At 41.1% G+C, this 22,622-nt stretch overlaps 1 protein-coding gene across 1 annotated transcript in view; it reads left to right on the forward strand.

Annotated features, from left to right (window-relative positions):
* The window catches only part of Dennd4a (DENN domain containing 4A), a 112,707-nt gene extending 93,408 nt beyond the window's left edge, over positions 1–19,299 (forward strand). The window contains exons 24-34 of the mRNA XM_021171458.3: positions 2,197–2,386; positions 3,959–4,053; positions 4,789–4,964; positions 5,054–5,200; positions 7,511–7,709; positions 7,941–8,195; positions 9,701–9,818; positions 9,922–9,948; positions 10,388–10,550; positions 10,702–10,766; positions 16,631–19,299. Coding sequence (XP_021027117.1) covers positions 2,197–2,386; positions 3,959–4,053; positions 4,789–4,964; positions 5,054–5,200; positions 7,511–7,709; positions 7,941–8,195; positions 9,701–9,818; positions 9,922–9,948; positions 10,388–10,550; positions 10,702–10,766; positions 16,631–16,767 — 1,572 coding nt within the window. The 3' untranslated portion in view covers positions 16,768–19,299. The remainder of the gene's footprint in view (positions 1–2,196; positions 2,387–3,958; positions 4,054–4,788; positions 4,965–5,053; positions 5,201–7,510; positions 7,710–7,940; positions 8,196–9,700; positions 9,819–9,921; positions 9,949–10,387; positions 10,551–10,701; positions 10,767–16,630) is intronic.
* The last annotated feature ends 3,323 nt before the right edge of the window (positions 19,300–22,622 follow it).

Genomic DNA, 22,622 nt, shown 5'->3' on the forward strand with positions numbered 1-22,622 from the left:
ATAAATTTCCAGATAGACATGATGCAGCAAACTACAAAAGGATAGACTTGAAACCACATTCGCCCCCATTGAGATGTTCATTGCCAGTGAAGGCGCTTGCACAAGCCAGGTAACTGAGTTCAGTTCCCAGAACCCATATAAAGGCAGAGGAGAGTTATTCTCTGACCCCCAACACGAGCTGTGCTACAGACCTCCAAAATACGAGTGGATATTTAAAAAAAAAAATGCATCTGTAGACATCATTAGCAAAGCACTAACAATAAAGGCATCGATAAGAAAACAACTCAGACTTTTAATTCTTTTTTTTTTTTTTTGGTTTGTTTGGTTTGGTTTGGGGTTTTTTTGTTTGTTTTTGTTTTTGTTTTTGTTTTGTTTTTGAGACAGGGTTTCGTTGTCCCCAAACTCAGAGATCCACCTATCTCTGTCTCCTTAGCGTTGGGACTAAATGCGTGTGCCACCACTTCCTGGCATAATTCTTCAAAAGTATTTTTAAAATTACCAAAGGAATAAAGATCTGAGTGGCCGTGTATTTTTGTCATAAAACCATGAAGGGGAGAGTTGAGTGAGGAGGCATCTTTAGCATGTTGAAAGAAAGACACAGCAGTGCAGAGTCTGTATCCAGTGAAACGCTCTCCAGGGCTTGTGGTAAAATAAGGACACTTCAGACAAGGGAAGATGAATAGAAAACACACTCTCTGTAAGCTGTGCTCGTGGCGGTTCAGGCTGAGGAAATCGTTACTAAAAAGAAAACTTGGATCTTAAGGAAGGAGGCATTATAAATAGCTGCAGCATAAAAGCTGCCTTTTGCCTTGCTGCAACTCTTAAAGCACTTAGAATGGCTCAGCCGAGAAGCCATGACACTGGGGTCACTCAGTGCAGCTGGGGCTGGGACACGGTGGCTCAGGAGCTCTTGCTGCCACGCCTGAGGACCTGAGTTTAATCCCTGGACCTTCTCGGTAAAGGGGGTACTGACCCCTTGGGTTATCCTCTGACCTCCACACTTTTGCTGTGGTGTGCAAATACTTCCTCCCTCACAAAATAAATAAATGTAAAATTTTTAATTCAATTTAAACATTTAATTCAACTGAGTTCTAAAACCTTAATAAGAAATTTTCTTGAATTTTTGAAGTCAGTTTTTGTGAAATTTATTTTCTGAATGTTATAGCATGTAAATTATATCTCAGTAAGATTTTTTTTAAAGATTTATTTATTTGTTTGTTTGTTTATTTATTTAATGTATATGAGTACACTGTAGCTGTCTAAAGACACACCAGAAGAGGGCATCGGATCCCATTACAGATGGTTGTAAGTCACCATGTGGTTGCTGGTAATTGAACTCAGGACCTCTGAAAGAGCAGTCCGGTGCTCTTAACCTCTGAGCCATCTCTCCAGCCCTCAGTAAGATTTTTTTAATGAAAGTATATTTTCTGACAACAGCAGAATCAAACTAAAAATATTAATAAGTATAGATTCAAAAAATCCAAAGTTCTAACTAATTCATGAATTAAAGATAAAGATCACTGGACTTAACCACTCAGTGGTTAAGAATATTGGCTGCTCTTAGGGCCTTAGAGATTGGCACATTCCGGGTGGTATGTGGGTGCAGCACCCACACAGAGGTGCCGATGCCCTCTTGTGGCCTCCATGGGTACTGAATGCACAGACATACATGCAAGCAAAACAACCATATACATAAAGATAAGTGAAGTATTTTTTAAATAAATGAATATTTTTTTAAAGGCCAGCTGCAGTGGCTTGTGTTTGTCATATACAGAAATTGCACGGAACCAGAGAACCCTGAGGTTTGTTGGCCGTCTAATCTAGCCTACTTAGCAAGCAAGCTCTAGGCCAAAGAGAGACCCTGTCTCAAAAAAGAGTGGACAAGTGCTGAGGAACAGCACTTAAGGTTTTCCTCTGGGCTGTGCACATGTACACATATGAATAACTGAACACAGTGCACACACACCTAGACATGCACACCTGCACACAGTATAACACCTCACACTGGCAGAGTTGATCTCCAGCACACTCATCCAGAATGATAGATAGGCCTTTGTAAACTGGTTGTTTTTCTTGCAGAAGTTGTAATGTTGCTCACCTGGGTAGAAGGTAATAGGTAGTTGTTTCTATCTGACAGTGACTTTTAAATAATAATTTTAAATGTGAAGGAAATTAAGCTTATAATTATGTTCTTAGGATCAAAGTTCTGATCGTACCAGTCTTTCTTCAGTGGGAGCCCAGGATTCTGAATCTACCTCTTTGACAGATGAAGATGTCTGCCACGATTTGGAAGGTGCCACTTCCTCCCAAGAAAGCAGTGCAGCTTCGGGGACCAAGGGGATTGACGTCAGCCGGGCCAGCCTGGGAAGCTCTGCCTCCTTAGAAGGTCTGCCCAGCTCTGCCATGCTGCCAAGTCATAGGAGCTTTCTATTTTCATGATTTGTTTTTTTTTTTTTCAATCTTAAAAGATTTGCATGGCAAACAAATGAACAAAAATTGGGGGGAGGGGCAGAATCAGGGCCCTTTGAGAGAAGTCTGGCTCCTGTCCCATCCCTCATATTGTTGCTTCCGTTCTCGGGGGAACTGCTTTTCTCACTTTTCGTTTATCTTTTCACTTGATCCCCAATGGAGGAGCTAGAGAAAGCACCCAAGGAGCTGAAGGGGTCTGCAACCCTATAGTGGAACAACATTATGAACTAACCAGTACCCCCAGAGCTCATGTCTCTAGCTGCATATGTATCAGAAGATGGCCTAGTCGGCCATCAGTGGAAAGAGAGGCCCATTGGTCTTGTAAACTTTTTATGCCTCAGTACAGGGGAGCGCCAGGGCCAAGAAGTGGGAGAGGGTGGGTAGGGGAGTGGGGGGGAGGGTATGGGGGACTTTTGGGATAGCATTGGAAATGTAAATGAAGAAAATACCTAATAAAAATAAATAAATAAATAAATAAATAAATAAATAAAAGCATGTAAACACAGGTCCTTTTACATATCTTTACTATTTTGAAACTTAGAAGGCAACAGGCACTAAACCTTTCTCACCCATTGTTCCGTTCACTTACCAGACTGTGGCGGGGCCTGGATTATCACAGAGACTGCCCCTCCCCCATTTTCACAGTGACTTAGTTCGTGGGTGGCCCTATCAGTTTATTCCAAGTATTTCCAAGTTCTTTCGCAGATACGTACTATTTTGAATTTTCAATACCTGAATGTAAGAATACCTATTTTCCCATGGCCTCATCTGTATGACAAAATATGTTGGGGCAGGAGAGATGGCTCAGTGGGTAGGGCTGCTTGCTGCCAAGCCAGATAGCCTGAGTTGTATCTCTGAGACCTAGATGGTGAAAGGAAGGCACTGACTTCACAAGTTCACCTCTGACCTCCACGTGTATATCACATGTGAGCACTTACATGCTACACAGCGGTAGACACACACCACAGACACTCATACACACACACGAATGCATTGACCAAGCATGTTGACCACTTCTGTGTTTTGCTGTGCAGACGTGCCTCAGCTTCATTTTTATGTGAATTCTGTTGTAGAAATGAGGTTGAGAATCTTAACTAAATCCCCTGTAGTTGGGTGAGCTGGTAGTCTACACCATTTTTTTTTAATTGAAAAAGATATTCTCAGATGGGTGGTGGGTGGTGGACATCTTTAATCCTAGCAGTGGGAAGCAGTGGTAGGCAGGTCTCTGAGTTCAACGCCAGCCTGGTCAACAGGGTGAATTCTAGAACAAGTAGGCCTGCTACACTGAGAAGCCCTGTCTCAAAACAAACAAACAAACAAAACCAAAGGATGAAGAGGAAGAAAAATGATGAAGATAATTTGGTTTCTCTCAGTTACTCTTGGCATGCTTAGTGGAACAAGTTAGCGTTTTATCAGGATTTATGACAGAAATGATTCTTAGATTGCTCCTCTTCAGTTTTCATGGTTTCGCTCTTTATTTTTCAATCAGGATCCCTGTCAAAGTTTGCCTTACCTGGAAAATCAGAGACTGCATCTTCTCTCAACACCAGTAATACCAATATCTTCCAGAACTATGCAATGGAGGTACTGTCTGCCTGTGAGAGCACCTGTGCACACTGCTTTATAAAATTTGAATTTCCTTAGCATTGATGGTTGTTGGTGGAGTGACTGATACTGAATATGTATCCTCAGAAGTTTCAGATAGTGTACCATTCCATCCAAGGTTGCTGAGACCTGTTATGTTAAGTCATTGCTCTCATGCTGGGTTATTAGGACAGATCCATGCTTGGTTTGTCAACATATAAAAGCATTTTCACTTTCAACGTTTGTATTTATAGCTTGTTAGACACATGTTCTCTTTGCACACTTATTTTGCATCATAAACAAATTTGAAAACCATGAAGACACAGTCTGGCTTTGTCTAGACTCTTCTTGATCACTTTGAAGATTTCTCCTTTCCTTACAATGAGGAAGTTACACTTTATACTTTAAAACTTTCCCCACTTTTTCTGAAAAATGTTGCTTCTAAAGATTCTGTTAAATGCGGTTGCTTCTTTGCACTAATTTACAGGAAGGGATTTGGGCTCTGCTGGAAATACGCAGTGAGCGCTGATGTGGAGTTGTGTGGTCAGGGACTTACGTCTTGTGAACTGCACCAGCAGCATGTGTGAGCACACACTGGCTCTGTCATTTTGCACAGCATGTGGCTGTACTTGCTCAGATCTTTTGATTATTGCCATGGAGTCTTTGTGATTACAATGTGTTTTCCTTTGTAATCTGTGCAGATCAGCTTGCTTCATGGAATGCTCTCTTCCCTAGGTTCTCATCTCAAGTTGTTCTCGGTGTAGGACCTGCGACTGTCTTGTCCACGATGAGGAAATCATGGCTGGCTGGACAGCAGATGATTCAAATCTCAATACTACATGTCCATTTTGTGGCAATCTCTTCCTACCCTTTCTGAATGTTGAAATCAGAGATTTAAGACGACCTGGAAGGTAACAGCATGCCCCATTTTTCTTTCCGCTTAAGGGCATTGTTTCCTAAAATACCTCTTTTCTCAAAATGTCTTTGATTCCCATTCTAGATATTTCTTGAAGTCCAGCTCATCAACAGAAACTATGCACTTTGCATCTTCCTTCGCAAGTCGGACAAGGCAGTCTTGCATCTCAGCATCGGCCTCTGGTCTTGACACTTCTTCTCTCTCGGTTCAAGGGAACTTTGATGTAAATAAGTAAGTATGGCTGTGGAGAACTGTAACTACATATATGGTTCATGAACAGATGTGAAAGAAGAGAAGTGGACCATTTTAAGGTATAAGTTTCTGTGAAGATGTACGTTCCTGTAATTAATCACTGAATGGTAGAGAAAGGATGATGATTAAGAATAGTCTGGTTTATATAACAAGATGCCACCTCAAATGGTTGGATGGGTGGATAATTGGATGGATGAATGGATGGACAGATAGATGGAAAGATAGATTCCTATGGCAGAAAACATCTTAAGCTTATTTTTTTTAAGATTTTATTTATTTGTATTTTATATACACGGGTGTTTTGCCTGCATGCATGTTTGGAGACTAGAAGAGGGATTTAAGTCCTCTGAATCTTGAAATAGAGATGGCTGTGAGCCACCATGTGGGTGCTACAGACTGAGCCCAGGTCTTCTGCAAGAGCAGCAAATGCTCTCCACTCTGTCTCCAGCGCCTCATTATCTTAAACCCTTATTTCTGATTAAAGCGATGTTAAAGTGCTCTAGTGGATAGCTATTTAAGTCTAAATGTTTCTATGCTCACCTTTATGAACCTCAAAGGTAATAATAGTGTTTACATGTATTTTGCCTTTGTTTTGTATATGTGTTTGTTTTGAGAAAGATCTTATATAACCCTGATTGGCCTTTAACTTGCTATGTAGTTAAAAATGACCATAAATTCCTTATCCTCCTGCCTCCACCTCCCAAGTTCTGCTGTTAAAGATGCCACCTTGCTCAGTGGTTTTACCAGTATCTAAAGATGAAAAAAAAAAATCTGTAATACACTTGAAATTTACTTTGACCAGCTTTTTCTCTATCTCTTTAGGAATTAATACCAAGTTCTATTTTAGAATATTTAATTTTCTGTTTATAAATATATAGTAGTATAAGAAAACTTTTGGAGCTGACATAGAACTATAAAATTAAAAGCACATATAGTGATCCAATATAAGTAATCTATATTCATAAGTTATTTCTCCACCAGTGAAATGAGCCAATTCAAGTCAGATTGGTGTATATATAAAGGCAGGTTTATTGGAAAACCACTCCAGACCAAGTTCAATGATCCCAAGGAATGAAGCCAGGGAAGTTGCCATAGAGAGGGAGACACAAGAGAGGAGGAAGAGAAAGAGAGAAAGCTTGCATACAGAGAGAGGGAGAGAAGAGAAGAGAGAGACCAAAATGTCTAGATTATAAATGAAAAAGCCTCTAAGGAGGGGAAGCCCATTCCCTGGCCTGGAAAGTTGAGGGTAGAGGGTGGGGTATGCCAGGTAGTCACTGAGAGGATGCTGGGAGAACCTAGAGGCCAGGTCCGTTTTGGTATGTTAAACACGTACCTCAACTGCTTGTCCCAGGTCTGAATCTCAACATATATTTAAATACAGAAACTTGACTCTTTTTTGCAAAAGTGCCAGGTTTACCATATGTAGCCATATAGGTCAAGCCATGTTTCAGCTACATGTGCAGAAAAAGAAAATGCCTATGTAATACTGGCATGGTGAACACAACCCACTTAGTCATAAATACTTACACTATAAAACCCAAAATCTCTGTGCACCTTCTCTCTATGACCCTTGTGTTTCTCTCTGTCTCTCTCTCTGCTCTGTGTCTCTGTCTGTCTCTTTCTCTGACTCTTTGTCTCTATCTGTCTGTATCTCTTGTCTCTGTCTGTCTCTGTCTGTCTGTCTCTCTCTCTCTCTTCAACTTCTGAAAGAATATGTAATCCATTTTCTCTACTGTATATATCAAGGGTTAGTCATGATGCTGTGTAAAATCTATTCACTAAACATTCTGAATAAATGAAATGAATCTTCAAAATTAAAAGTTTGTGTGGTCCAATTATCACACTGCTTAAAATATATCTTATTTCTTAGTTGATGACTGAGTAGCAAATTTCCTTTGATTTATTTTGCTATGCCCAGCTCTGATTCTTTTTTTTTTTTTTAGATTTATTTATTTATTATATGTAAGGACACTGTAGCTGTCTTCAGACACTCCAGAAGAGGGAGTCAGATCTCGTTACGGATGGTTGTGAGCCACCATGTGGTTGCTGGGATTTGAACTCGGGACCTTCGGAAGAGCAGTCGGCGCTCTTAACCACTGAGCCATCTCCTCAGCCCCCCCAGCTCTGATTCTAAAAAGAACCAACATGGTTCTACATAAGATGGGATGAGATAAGAAAGTCTAGGCACTAACAGGATTTCTTTTTCTTTTCTCTCTCTCTCTCTCTCTCTCCCCCCCTCTTCCTTCCTTCCTTCCTTCCTTTTTTTTTTTTTTTTTTTAAATGTGCAAGCAAATCTAAACTGCAGGAAAATCCATGTGCCCGAAGTATTCAGATCCCTGCTCACAGATCAAAAACTGTTGTGTCAAAATGCCCACTATTCCCAATGGCCAGAAGCATCAGCACATGTGGCCCCTTGGATAAGGACGATCCCGGAGGACAGAAGCTCATTCCTACAGGCAGCCTGCCAGCGACTTTACAAGGACATACAGTATGTATTTCAGAGTTTCTCTTGTTTGTAAAGTGATTGTTTACACAATCCTGTTGCTTTGGTCCTGAAGAACATTATTAGCTTTATATAGAACAATCAGTATTATGGTTTTATATAATATAGAGCAATTATATCATTGTCACAGAGTCCTGCTCCATGATACAGTCATGGAAATCACAGACATTTTCACGTCCTCATTCTTACATTTGTCGTGTATGTTTTCTTCAACAGGATTCTTTAGGGTTAGAATGGCACCTGCCGAGTCCAGACCCTGTCACTGTCCCATACCTTAGTCCCTTAGTGGTGTGGAAGGAACTTGAGAGCTTACTGGAGAATGAAGGTGACCATGCAATAACAGTGGCAGACTTTGTGGACCATCACCCAATTGTCTTTTGGAACCTGGTGTGGTATTTTAGACGCCTCGACTTGCCCAGTAACCTGCCTGGACTGATTCTTTCTTCTGAGCATTGTAACAAGTATTCAAAGGTAGGAGGGTAAAGTCAGAAGGGGAACTAATCCGGCTATTATCGTTGTATTCTTTGCATATGCCTCGTGACACAAAGTAAGGTTTGTTTTTATGTTTGACATTTTCACTACCCTTGGAATCGGCACCTAAACAGAACTGCCCTCAGTTGAATTTGCAGACTAGCAGTAAGACAGTCATGGTTTCAGACTTCTCAAAATGACACAAAACATGATTGACTATTTTGTTATCACTTGAGGAATGATGTGGAAGTTACTCTTATGTAAAGGTTTATAAGTTAGTTCCCCCCATACTTCTTTCAGAAATAAGAAACATCAGTCCACTTTAGGGGTGTCTAATTCATTTTGTAAGTGTACACTCCCCTTTTCTTACTTCCCTTACTCTGAGTTTATTATGTTCATTTATTTATTTAATTCAGTTTTTAAAACTGGTGCTGAGGATCAAAGCCAGGACTTCATATATGCTAGGCAAGGACTGTAGCTGAGATCCATCCTCAGCCGTTTTATATTTCCATTTCTGTATGTCTGCACCTGTGAGCTCAGATGCACACTGTGGTCCCAGGACGGCCTCAGGAGTCAGTCCTCCCCTCCCACCGTGTTTGGAAGCAGGGCCTTTTGTTGCTTCTGTGTTGTGGATTCCAGGCTTACCAGCCCACAGGATCCTGGGAATCTCCTCGTCCACCTCCCATCTCTGGGTCACTGCGGTTACAGGCATTCACATTGCTGATGAGTGATAGAGATATTAATTTAGCTGCAATTTTCTTCTCTAGGCAAGGGTCTTGAACTGAGAGATAGGGAGTGGAGGGAGCGGGCCTGCTGGATTTAGATTTATTTCTCCGTGAAGCCATAAGCAGGGACAAGATGAGCCCTGTGTGATGTCCTCTCATTGGCCTCAAGCACTGTGTCAAATCTGCTGCTTAGAGAGCCTTAGCCTCTTGCCTCAGCAGGTCTTCCTCCAGTGGGTATCAAATGTGTAAAAATATGTATTTTCTGTTCTTTTTTCTCTCCTATGTATGTGTCTTTAAATTTTTTTATGAGGCTCTGTACTTTCTAGTTTTATGTTAACTTGGCACAAGATGCAATCTTCTAAGGAGAGAGAATCTCTATTGACAAAATGCCTCCATCAGATTGGCTTCTAGGCAAGCCTGTGGTGCATTTTCTTAATCAGTGGTGGATGTGGGAGAGCCCAGCCCACTGTGGGTGGGGCCACTCCTGGGCAGGTAGGTAGTCCTGGGTGCTTGAAGAAAGCAGGCTGAGCAAGCCATGGGGAGCAAGCAGGAAACAGTGTTCCTTCATGACTTGTACATTATTTCCTGCCTTGAGTTCCTGCCCTGACTTCCCTCAGTGATGGAGAGTCGTCTGAGAGTTATAAGCTGAAATGCCCTGTCCTCCCCAAGTTGCTTTTAGTCATGTTTTTTATCACAGCAATGGAAACCCTAAAATAAAATTTACGAAATACTTACAAAATTATGTAAGGATCAATAATAAATTTTTATTTTACAACCCAGATTCCCCGCCACTGTATGTCTGAAGATAGCAAGTATGTTTTAATACAGATGTTATGGGACAACATGAAATTACATCAGGATCCAGGGCAACCCCTGTACATCCTCTGGAATGCCCACAGTAAGTGCTGTTATAGAGTGCTGACTTCAGAGAATAATTTCTGGGTGCTTTAAAAAGCCTCCGCTATGAATTGACTTGTGTCTCCGTGCTTTTTGTCTTCCAGGTCAGAACCGCACTCTGCTGTTTGAGAGTGAGTGTTACCTGGTTGCTAGTGGTGCCTTCTGTGGAGCTGAGTCCTGGTTTCGTTTGGGAGGGCGGCTCTGTATGTGCTGAATGGCTTGCTTGTGTTATAACAGTTCAGCTTGAAGAACATTGCTTGTCCCCGTCTCTTCTTTTCCTTATTTTTTGTTTCCATCCCTGGCTGCTGATGGAGACTTTCCTTTCCGGGCTGTGTTAAGGAAAACTATTTTAAGTTTTATGTTTGAGGCCACAAAACTCTGCAGGCCTATTTCTATCGTTAATTGTCTTATTTTCCTGTTTCACTTCTTTCATTTTCAAATTTCTATTTCTTTATTATTGCCCTTGATTTATTTGCAATGTAACTTCTTTAACAGTTGCCTGTTGGTGTTTAATGTATTCTCCCTTCTACAGAGAACATGTCTGTCATCCCTTCTTCTGTTCTTTTACAGCTCAAAAGTACCCAATGGTCCATTTGTTACAAAAAAGTGATAACTCCTTTAACCAGGAGCTGTTGAAAAGCATGGTGAAGAGCATTAAAATGAACGATGTCTACGGGCCCATGAGTCAGATTTTAGAGACACTGAATAAGTGTCCGCATTTTAAAAGACAGCGGTGAGTCTGTCCGTCAGATGAGTGGGTTATATCCCATGAGAAGCATCCTGTTGGCTTTATGGTTTCTCTATACTTACATAGCATAAAGGCTTTGTAGGCAACATAAAAGCTCTAAGGATTCTAATTTTTCTCCATGTCTTTTTGCCCACAGGAGTTTATATAGAGAAATATTATTTCTCTCACTTGTGGCACTGGGAAGAGAAAACATTGATATAGGTAACTCAATGTCATAAATAACATAGTTTATTGTACAAACTATAAAAACTGTACAAAACACAATATACAGCATATTGTAGATTTTAAAGGGTTTTCATTGGTGGTCTTAATTATTATATCTTTGCATTAACTTGTTAGAAAAATGAATCTTTTTAGCAACTCTTTAAGATGTATTATTTTTAAATAATGTGTATGTGTTTATCTGTATGTAGATTTGTGCATGTGAGCACAACTGCATGGTAGCAGAGTCATGCTAATGTGTAGTGGGCCCATGTGCATGCTAGTGTGTAGTGGGCATGTGTGCTATAACTGGTTGCTCAATCAGACCACGAGTCGAGTATGCCGTGAGATTGTTGTTGTTGTTGTTTGTTTGTTTGTTGAAACAGTTTCTCTGCAGCCTTGGCTGTCTTAGAACTAAGTAGACCAGTCTGGCCTTGAACTCAGAGATCTGCCTGCCTTAGGCTCCCAGGTGCTGAGATTAAAGGCTTATACCACCACTCCCTGACAGTTGAGTGTAGTATTTTAAATTAACACTTTAAGAACAGACTTATTTAGTTAGAAGAAAGTAATCGACTCATACAGAAGATGGCAATGGGCAAGTTGTTTTAAGGCCTCAGACTTAAAAGCTTCGGCTATTAGGGCTGGTTAGAGATCTCAGTGATTAAAGGCATGTGGGCACCATGCCTGATGACCTAAGTTTGAGCCCTAGAAATCAATGGTAGAAGGAGAGAACCAAGGCCTGCAAGTTTTTCTGTGACCTAAGCATAAGAGCTGGCATGGTGCCCAGTGGGTAAAAGCACTTGCCATGCCATGCATGATGGCCTGACTTCCATCCCTGGGGCCCACGGTGAAAGAGAGAACTGACTCCCAAAAGATACCTTCTGCCTCTACATGTGCACATCCTAACACACACACATATACATACACACAACAACAACAACAATAATAATCAGCTTTTAAAAGTCTGTGCTAAGCAAATGCAGCTAGGGCTGGTGAGATGGCTCAGCAGTGAAGAGTACTGCTGTCTTCCCAGAGGACCAGTGTTCAGTTCCCAGCACCCATGTCAAGCAACACACAACCACATGTAACTCTAGCTCCAGGGGGTCAGTGCCCTCTTCTGACCCCCGTGCTCTCTCACTCACATGCACACAGACACAATCATACCATACAGTCACACAGCACATACTCAAAAATAAAAATAAAAGAAATCTTTATGTAAGCCATCGCACATGGGTTCTGGAATCTGAATGAGCAGCAGGCATATTTAATAACTGAACTGTCTTTCTAGCCTCTCACCCTTCAAAATACAATAAATGCCTTCAAAAGACAAAGCTACAACCAGGGAACACTGGACTATGGGCCTTGCTAGTCACCGAGTTTCTCAAATAAAGTTGAGAAACTTTGCATGAGTTCCAATAGAAATATAAACATTGAAAATCAAGAGCCAAGTGATGGAGAGGGCTAGAGGAAACACCTGGGCTGAGTCCATAGTTTTGTTTGTAAACAAATATTTTATGTCCTGACCTACCCTTACCATTAAAAATAAAGGCTTCATATTACAAGCAGAAAACTTGGAAGTAGAATGCTGTGAATATTTGCTTTTTATTTTAATAATTTGAAACACTGGAAACTTAAAACTAAGAAATTTGACAAATTGTTTTCATATTTAATTTAAAAAATGATTGTACAGAGATTGACAGGAATCAAAACTAGTAAAGGAACGGCCTACTGGGAAATATCCTGCTAGCCTTAAAGGGAAGCAACATGGAAAGGAAGGATCAAACTGTAAATAAAAACCCTTCTTGATGAGGAATTACATTAAGTGTAAGGCGATTAAACTCTGCAAGTCAAAAGCAGATTAGAAGAATGAGTTTTTTTAAATTTATGACCCAACAATATGCCAAATTCAAGAGATTTTAGACTCAAAAGCAGATCTGAAGTAAGTAAAAGGGTTGGAAAGATAGTCCTGCCTTAGTTAGCTGTGATAAAATCATGGCCAAAAGCAACGTGGAAAGGAAAGGGTTTGTTTCCTCTTATAACTCCCAAGTCATAATTCATTTCTGAGGGAAATCAAGGCAGGAATCTGGAGGCAGGAACCTGGAGACAGGAACAGAAATAGAGGACTTTGAGGAGCTCTGCTTTCTGGCTCACTCCCTGGCTTGTCCAGCTTGGTTTTTTATACAGCCCAGAACCACCAGCCCAGGTCCAACCACAGTGGGCTGGACCCTCTCACATTCATCACTAATCAAGCAGCTGCCCTTCAGACTTGCCTACAGGCAACTAATGGAGACATTTTCTCAACCGAGGCTCCTTTTCCCCATACCTCTAGCTTGTGTCAAGTCAACAAAAAGGAAATAAAAACAAACAAAACAAAAAAACTAACCAGGACAAATCCTCAAAAGGGAACAATACTATACAAAAATCAAATAAAACAATTAGAGACCAAAACATTTTATAATAAGAGTCAATCTACCAAGATGATACAGTGATAAAAATATATTCACCTTAGGGACATAAATCCTTAAAACCTTGGAATAGATGGCAGTTTCGTAAATGTCCCATCACAAACACAAAGAAGGGGCTGATGAGATGATCCAGCAGGTAAAGATGCTTTGTGCACAAACCTGGCTACCTAAGTTCAATCTCTAAAACCCAGATAAAGGTGGACAATGAGAATAATTCTACTAGGTGTCCTCTGACCTCTACAAGTGCACCATAGCGCACACACAAACACACACACACTCACCCCCCACTCTCTCTAGACATCAACAAAACTAAAACCCTGTGTTCATGAGTGGACACCATCAAAAAATAAAAAGATAATACCAAAACTCATATATCTGTTATATATACATATATGTCATATATAATATATACTAAAGTCATAAACTGATAAAGCAGAGTATTCAATATAAAGAACTTTTTATTTAAAATTTCAAAATTTTATACATATATGCAACATATCTTTATTATATATATCCCCACTCCCTCTCTCCAGTCCTTTCTGTCTCCCCAAAATATGTTTCTCCCAATTTTATGTCTTTTTTTATAACACACCAGGTCCAGTTAATGCACTGATATATTCAAGGGACTTATGGACATCCATGGCCTGGGTAAAGCAAACATTCATAACTTAGGAAAAGCAACCCAGTTTAAACTTGACAAAGGATTTGACCATTTATTTCTCCAACAAGAGATATACAAGTTGACTAAAAAGCACAAGAGAAGATATTCAGTATCTTTATTCATGCATGAAATGCAAGTCAAAAAAAACAAAAGTAGTTACTCCTTCCCAACTTGAAGAATACCTATCAATAGAAAAATCAGAAAAGAACAAGTATAGGAAAGGATGTGGAGAGACTGGGCCATGTACGTTGCTGGTGGAATTGTAAACTGATGTGGCTGTCAGAAGCAGTTCTATGTGTCATCGGAGGTTACCATGAGCTCCTGCATCTACACAGATGCCCAGGGTTACTGCATGCACTCGGGCTTCTGCACAAAACATTTCTGACAGTCCCAGAAACTAAAATGGGGGAAAGTCCAAGTAGAGATGGAGAAATAAAATGTAGCCTATTTGTCTGTTGGAACATTACCCACAGGTCAAAGTAGACGAGCCAAACCCGGTAGATGTGCTAACATATGGGAGGCTGAGGCCAGAGGGTCACACATTTAATCATGACCAGCCTAGATTGGATCTGAATCTGAAAGTGAAAACTGCCAAAAGAAAACAATGAAAATACAGTGAGTGCTTCAACACGCAGCACATACGGTCTTGGGTATACTTAGCAAAAGGAACCACACAGGAAGTCACATGCTGTATGCTTGAAAGTGTGTGAAGTGTCCAGATAGAAAATAGATCTGCGATTTCTAGTGCCCAGGATAAGGGAAAAATTGGAAAATTGCTGCCGACTGCTTTTGAGGGGTTTTCGCATGATCAAATATTCTGGAATTAGAGAGTGGTGATGCCTGTTCAATCTTGTGAATATACAAAAAGCAAAACAAAGAAAAACAGCCGCACTCAGTTTGACTGAGTTACACACTGGTGAATTGTACATATGGAAAGTATTTCTCAAATTTACATAACTTATCTGACCAAAAAAGAAGAGTCATAAAATATTTAAGGAAGTATTCATTAGTTGCCTTTCCCCTGTAGAAGCCCATATTACTATGGAATGGCCAGTGCAAACAAGAGCTAGGAAAGTCAGAAGGACTGAATAGAGTCTAGAAAGAAGCATGGACATCTGTGGGGAAAGTACCTAGTAAAACCAGCTGGGAAAGGCAAAGTTTTACATGAGTTTCAGTCACTGAAGCCACGGGGAGGACACTAGAGCCTGGGGAAATGAAGACTGTGTCCTTTGAGCAAGGCTTTTAAACTAATGAGACAGAAAGGGTACCGAGAAACAGCGCTCAGCTTGCACTTACCATCCCTTTATGTTCTACCCAGTGGAACCCCAGATTATATGCAGACTTTACTCTTGCCCTCTGCCCAGGGGCATTCATTAAATGTCCTAAGAAGACTGTACTTGATTGTGTTGTTGGCTGTCATCCTACACGAGTCACCACTGGGCACCACTGTGGCACATCTCATAAGGCAATATGGATGTCTTCATCTCCCCACCGCAGAATTATGAGACCTGAGTAAAATCCAGGCATAACTCATAGCTCGTTTATATCTCCAGGGGTTGTTTAAAGTGAGCTGGACCTGTGGTACAGGCCCATAATCCCAGTCACCCAGGAGGCTCAGGCAGGATGATTGCAAACTCAAGACCTGCCTTGTCTTCAAAGTCACTTCAAGCTAGTCTGGGAAATGAAGAATAAAACTGTAACAGAATGAAAAGTTTAAGAAGGGCTAGGGGTGTGGCTAAGTGTCACAGAATTTGCTTATCATGTACAAGGTCCTTAGGGTCAACCTCCAGTGCTGCCAAAACAATAGAGCAACGGTAATGGTTATAAAGCCACAGTCTTTTCATAGGAATGCTACCTGTTTCCTATGAGAAAGAAGGAGAAGTCGCTTCAGGATGATATCAGAAGCTACACGGCTGTGCGTGATAACGCATGCCTACAGTCCTAGTTCTCAGAAGGCTGAGATAGGTAGGCTGCTATGAGTTACAAGCCAGCTTGGGCTGCAGAGTAACTCTAAGGCCAGCCTATGCTACACTGAAAGACAATGATCTGAAAAAGATTAAAATCTACACTTTCCCACCAAGTCCTCAAACTAAGTAGGAAACTTAGATTAAAAACACACAAATTCCAGGTAGAGCTAAAATTTTAACTAAAAAAAAAATTAAATCTCAAAAGAAATGGATATGGATCCTTCCTTTTCTTACGTTTGTTTTGTTGGGAAAAATCACCATGATTTTTTTTTTCTCTTTCTTGATGTTAGGAATTAAACCAGGGGCTTCAGCCAGGTACAGTACAAGGGCAAGCACTCTACCACGAGCTGTTCCTTATTTTGAGACAGGTTCTTCTTGAACTTGTACTGAAGCCCAGGCTGGCCTTGCACAGTCTTCTTGCCTTAGCCTCCCCAGTTCCTTGACTCTGGACTGTAACAGGCACTGTTCCATTGCCCACTCTTAAACCGTGTTACTGCCCATGAAGGGCAAATTACAACAAATATGTGTGTGGTTTTCAGTGGTTGTTAACACTGATGTTTGATCAAAATTGCTATGTGCGACCTAGCCCATGCTTAGCACTCGAAGGCTCCCCTTTTGCAGGTTCTGTAACCATGAACCTGTGGATCTCAGAAGCACCCTGGAGATGCATTCTTGGCCCCTAACCTTGTGGTTTTGTTATATTACAGCAACTTGACTATGATCAATATCAGACATGAATTTCTTGTTGTATTTCTCAATCCCATTTTGCAGATGCATTTGACAAAGAATACAAGATGGCTTATGATCGTCTCACGCCGAGTCAAGTCAAGAGTACACATAACTGTGACAGGCCACCAAGTACTGGAGTGATGGAATGCCGTAAAACCTTCGGAGAACCTTATCTTTAAGACGTGTGTGTATATGTATACATTCAATATATATTGTATAGTCAGTGTACAAAGTAACACTTTTAGACTCTAAACTCCACTTTTTGAGAATGCATTTGTAAATGGATTGGAAAGTTCAGGTGACTTTGTACAGAATGCTTTTGTGGGACAACAGTGACAGACAGGGAGAGAGCCACTTACTTACCGTTTGTTTCTTCTTTGTCACCCCTGTAAAGTAATTACGTACTCCATGATGAGGAAGTCTCTTTTAAAATGGGTTGCCACAAGATTAGACTGTCTTACGGTTTCTCATGGGAAAGACAGGTGGGAAAATCATGTACGTACGGAGCGTAGGCAAAGATGTCAGATCAGAGTGTGTCCTGCTCTCGTGAACCGTTCATGGACAGTTCACGCTTTCGCCATGAAGTTCTATTATACATATTTTAAATTGTTTATAGTAAGTTGATATTTTTTTAATTTTTAAATTTAATATAGCAAACTTAAAATGACTTTAAACTTATGAAACAAGTGTTTATTTTCTTTGTGTCTGCTCTTTGGAGTAATTAGCACAGCTGCAGATCTCTATGTATATCTACCTATATTTTTTTTATTACTCGAGAGGAAGAACTTTAACTCGTCAGTGCTAGTGTCTGTGCCCTTGGATTGCACGCTAGCTCCCCTGAATCTGACTGGTGAGAGGGACTGAGGGAGGCAGGGTGTGAGCCCTGTGCAGGAAGTGCCAGGCAGGGCACCTGCGCCGTGCTCGCCAGTCTCTTCTACTACAAAGATGCGAAAGTACCCAGGGGAAATAGCTCACAACCCAGATATCAGCGTGAGTCTCAGTGTGCTATATGAACACTCACAGAGGGGGTATGACTGACAACGCCAGACTCTCTAAACCTTACCCAAAATGCTGGGTATGAAACAAATTGCACTATAAAATATGTATCTGAAATATGGTTTAATGGGGTAGTCTGTTAATAATATATATAGAGAGAATCAAAGTATTTTTGAAAGCAGAAAAATAGTAACGGTCTAAAAGTGCATCCAGAGAGAATTTCCCATATTGAGGAACTTAGTTTTTTCAGTAAGCTTCAGGCTCTGAAGTTCAGGAATCGAAAATGTAAACTCTACATAATCAGACAAGAAACTCAATGTTTAAGAACCAGGAGTAGTAAATTGACTTCAAATCCATTTTTAGTTATATTATTTCTAAAATCACTTTCTTTGAATAATTTCTCATAAGGAAAAAGCATCCTTTGGCCTCTAGAATTAATTATTCATGTATTTTCAGTGTATGTATATACATTTGCAAAGGTTGTCATTTGTAAAGGAAGGCTAGCCATTTTAACAAGAAGAGGAAAGGGGGGGCGGTCCCAAATTTGATGTTTAAAGCAAGTGGAGTCCATGATGCTTGACCTGGGATATCTTAAGAGCCCGGAGACTCACCAGTTCAGCTGCAGGAGAGCTGCCTTTCAGTCCCTGCTCCCATTGAGTAGCCAGGCTGCACAGCTTTTGCCCTCTGGCAAGTTGTGGAGAGCATAAAATGTGAATCTGAGTTCAGTTGGTTTGAGGCTGAACTTAATTACTTGAAAACACTGGTGCTATGCGCGCGCACACCTACGGCTCCTGTCGATCCACACGGCCTCACCGGCCTCACTGCTTCACGTTCCTCAAGTCACTGAGAAGTGTATTCAGCCTCCAGAGACTGGGAATGTTCAAGTGGAGGTCCTTGGCACTGGTAGTAAACATGCCCTCTAACAGGATTTGGGGTCTCGTCTGTGCTTTCTTCTTCCTTCCCTTATGAGAGCAGTTTGCACTGCTGCCTCCAGTTTCCGTGATGCATACTGTGTGGTTTGTTGGTTTCAACTGTCTGACAAGCGCAGAGAGGCAGAGCTGGTTCTTCATACTCACTCGGAAACAGCATGACTTCTGTCTCCCACCCTGCCCTCAGTTTTGTTCTCTGTCTCTAAATAAAGTTGTATTTTTCCTGCTTTTAATCCCCAGGAAATATTATTGTATGAAGATAATTTTTAAAAATAATACCTGAACATGGACTAGAACTCAGTCAGTCCTGCTCCAAAGAAAACTAAAATAAGGTTCGTCTTTTTGAAACAACTTAATACAAGCTGGTTTTCAGTTTTTTTATTTACCGTACATTTTGGAAAATTATGGCCAACAGTGTTGGATGTCCTTGCCCTCTACTCTTAGGTCTTTTCCATTCTTAGTTTTGCTTATGTCTAAATTGTTGGAAATAAACCATGCTCTTGCTAATATAGTTTAAGACTCTTATTAGGTTTGAATGTTACTCTGTGTGTGTACATACTACTTTAAATAATCAACATTTCCCTCCTGTTGCCAGATGTCACCGTATGTAGCTATTCATCTTCTGATTTTGTTTTCCTTTCTATTTTTTCTAACCTTTAAACCCCTGAAACTATCAGTTATCTTACTATAAGGTTGTCTAGTATGTCTTCCCATTTTTGTACATAGAGAAATGACCCTGAAAATGTTGGTTTAGCATTTTAGGCAATAAATACTTTTTTTACTTCATGCTGATAATTATTATTTATTGGCGCAACCAACAAGCACTGTCTCTTTTTATTCCTATAACTTGCATTGTACTTTAAATAACTTACAAAAGGAAAATAATTCTTTTAAAGTGGGTATTAGTTCAGCCTTATTTTTTCTCTTCCATCATAGTTTATAGACTGCTTTTAAGCATTTCATGTCAGAGTGAGAGGGAAGAGGGAGCTGCCCAGGAGGCCGTGGCTCGGGTGCTTAGTGTGCTCGCCCTGTTTAGATCCAGCACAAAGCTCTGTGTGAGCCCCAGCAGCTGCCTGCTGCCTTCGTGAGCACCAGCACCCTCAGGACTTGCAGGCTTAGCACCGCTCACACTACCTTCCTTTGCTAGCCCCAAAGAAAGCACGTTTGGTGGCGACACTGTTGGCTGAGAAGCCGGGCACTTGTCTGTTCAGGGATCATTGAGTCTGACACCTGTGTATATGCTCACACTGAGAATGCTGGGAAAACTCCTACTGTCCACAGCTGCTCCTCCACATGCCTTCCTCTTGTATATTAAGAGTTTTCCAAGTGAGTTTCCTTTACTGTAGCAATTGGTGGACTAGTCTGTAAAGGGGAAATAATCCGGTTCTACTCACTAGTCACAGTACCGGACCTGAAGACCAGAAACACACCTCTGGCTGGGCAGGCTAACTCAGGCCTGGGTACCCTCCCAGTGACCCCCTGAAGAGGGGCATGCAGCCCCAGACCACCTATAGGCTGTGCCTGCAGATAAGGGCAACCAATTGTTTCAATTTATCTACCAACCTGTACTTTCAGTATAAATTCCATTTCTGCCCCCTCAGAACTCATTTGTTAAATAAACGAGAATTCTGCTATAGACAGTGTTCTTTAAAAAAAATAAGTTTTCAGATCTGTTGGTGATAGTACAATATAATGTTCAAAATACATACAGTAGCTATTTTAAAACATACCAGTTTTCAAATACGTCTATTTTAATTTTTTATATAAAGTTTTAACCTATTTAACCAGGAAGTCCTTCATAGTGTTAGAACTATCTATTGCTAGGACATCAAGGAGCTGTAACTGCAGGAAGAGGGAGAAGACACCAGTCACACTCCTATGAGGTGAAATCTGCTTCGTGTAATTCCACATCATTTGCTATCCAGTGAAAGGCCATCTCAGCACTATCTTGCATACTAGCACACTGGCTTCTCTATTTTTAAAGGGCATGCTTTTGTAAATGGGTTTATAAATAAATATATGTGTGTGTGTGTGTGTGTCACAAATTTAATTGGTTCTTTTAGAAGTTACACAAATTGAGGCTTGAGAAGAGCGCTTCCTGCTCTCCTGGAGGGCCTGAGTTCAGATCCCATGTCCACCTCAAGTGGCATCCTCTGCATCTCCAGGAGCTCCAACACCATCTTCTGACTATTACAGGTGCATGTACATGTGTATGCACACACGCGCGCTCACACACACACATGACCTTTTCTGGGGTCAAACAACCTTTTCACAGTGGTCACCTAAGACCATTGGAAAACACAGATACATACATTGCAATTCCTAACAGTAGCAAAATTACAGTTATGAAGTAGCAATGAAAATAATTTTATGCTTGAAGGTCACCACAATGTATTAAAGGGTCATAGCATCAGGGAGGCTGAGAACCACTGCCCTAGCATGACAGGGGTCCCAGGGTTTTGGGTTTTTTTTTTGTTTTTTGTTTTGGTGTGTGTGTGTGTGGGGGTGTATGTATGTATGTATGTTGTGTATGTACATATACATATATTTCAATTTTTAGAGACTGGAAAGCTGGTTCGGTGGCTAGAATACTTGCTGTTCTCTCAAATGACTCAAATTCAGTTCCAGCACCCACATCAAGAGGCTCACAGTTGCCTGTAACTCCAGCTGCAAAGAATCTGGTCACTCTTCTCACCTTTGCAGGCCCCTACATACATGTGGCATGTACATACATGTGGCATGTACATACATGTGGCATGTACTCAGGCACACACATATACATACGTTTAAAAAAAGTGAAAGTTACATTTTCTGTGCCCCTGAAGTACTTTCTTACCCAGTAAATCCCCACTCATCTGTCAAAACCCAGCTTTGCTTTTCTTCTTTAAAATGTATTTATTTACTTATTTTAAATGTGCTCTGTCTACATATACACCTGCATGCCAGAAGAGGGGTTCTGATCCCATTACAGATGGTTGTGAGCCACCATGTGGTTGCTGGGATTTGAACTCGGGACCTTCAGTGCTCTTAACCGCTGAGCCATCTCTCCAGCCCAGCTTTTTTACTTATCATTTCCTCTCTCACAGCATGAAGTGATTGGAACTATTTTATAGGCAAAGAAAAATGCAGAAATTCTGCTACTTGAGGAAAGGGTGTAAGACAATTCCTGTTAGTTTTAATCATTAAGTGGTTTTAGAATTGTGGAATATCTCGCTCGCCACCACCCAATCTCATAAGCACCTTTGGCTGTTGGCAAGGTGACATCCTTAAGGCAGGCTGGAGCCAGCTGCTGACAACAGATTGGCATCCAGCACTCTGGTGTTGGCTTCTCCTTTCCACGGGATTGTCCTCTCCTGTTCGGCTATGGCCTGTGGGGGCCCCACAGAAAAGTAGCACCAAGAGGAAGAAGAATTAAGAATATGAAGTCTTCATACAGCAAGCGTGCGGACTGCGGACTGAGTTACCCCACACCACCCCAGGATAAAACCCAGATAAAAGGCGGGTACCTATAATCCCAGGGCAGGGGAGTGGGGCAGAGAACTAAGGAGCTCTGGGCACGGCTGAATTAGCCTGTCCAGCTTAATCGTAACATTTTGGGTTCAATGAGAGGTCCCATCTCAAAAAGTAGAAAGTGAGCAGAAAGACACCCAGTACCTACCTCCACATTCGCAGACACACATTTGCATGCATGCACGTACACACATGGACAGTAGGGAATTTGAACATCATATATTCTTTTTTTTTTTTATTTGGTTTTTCAAGACCGGGTTTCTCTGTGTAGCCCTGGCTGTCCTGGAACTCACTCTGTAGACCAGGCTGGCCTTGAACTCAGAAATCCGCCTGCCTCTGCCTCCCAACATCATATATCCTTTATCAGTCTTTTCTTGCACTTTCTGACCAGATGTCCTAAAGATGGGGTGACTGTATCCATGTTTGTAAAATAAAATGCCAGTGGACCCACAGCTTTCATTGAAATTTAATAAAAGTTACTTCCAAAAAAAAATGGGAATTTTGAAGAAGTACAGCCCATGTTAAAAGACGAATACTTGAGTACCTCCACCCTCCAACACCAGAATGGACCATTGCTTCTCTTTCCCACCCACCCCACT

The sequence above is a fragment of the Mus caroli genome, unplaced genomic scaffold (genome assembly GCF_978045245.1).
Source record: "Mus caroli unplaced genomic scaffold, Mus_caroli_1 scaffold_11, whole genome shotgun sequence".
Classification (NCBI taxonomy): domain Eukaryota; kingdom Metazoa; phylum Chordata; class Mammalia; order Rodentia; family Muridae; genus Mus; species Mus caroli.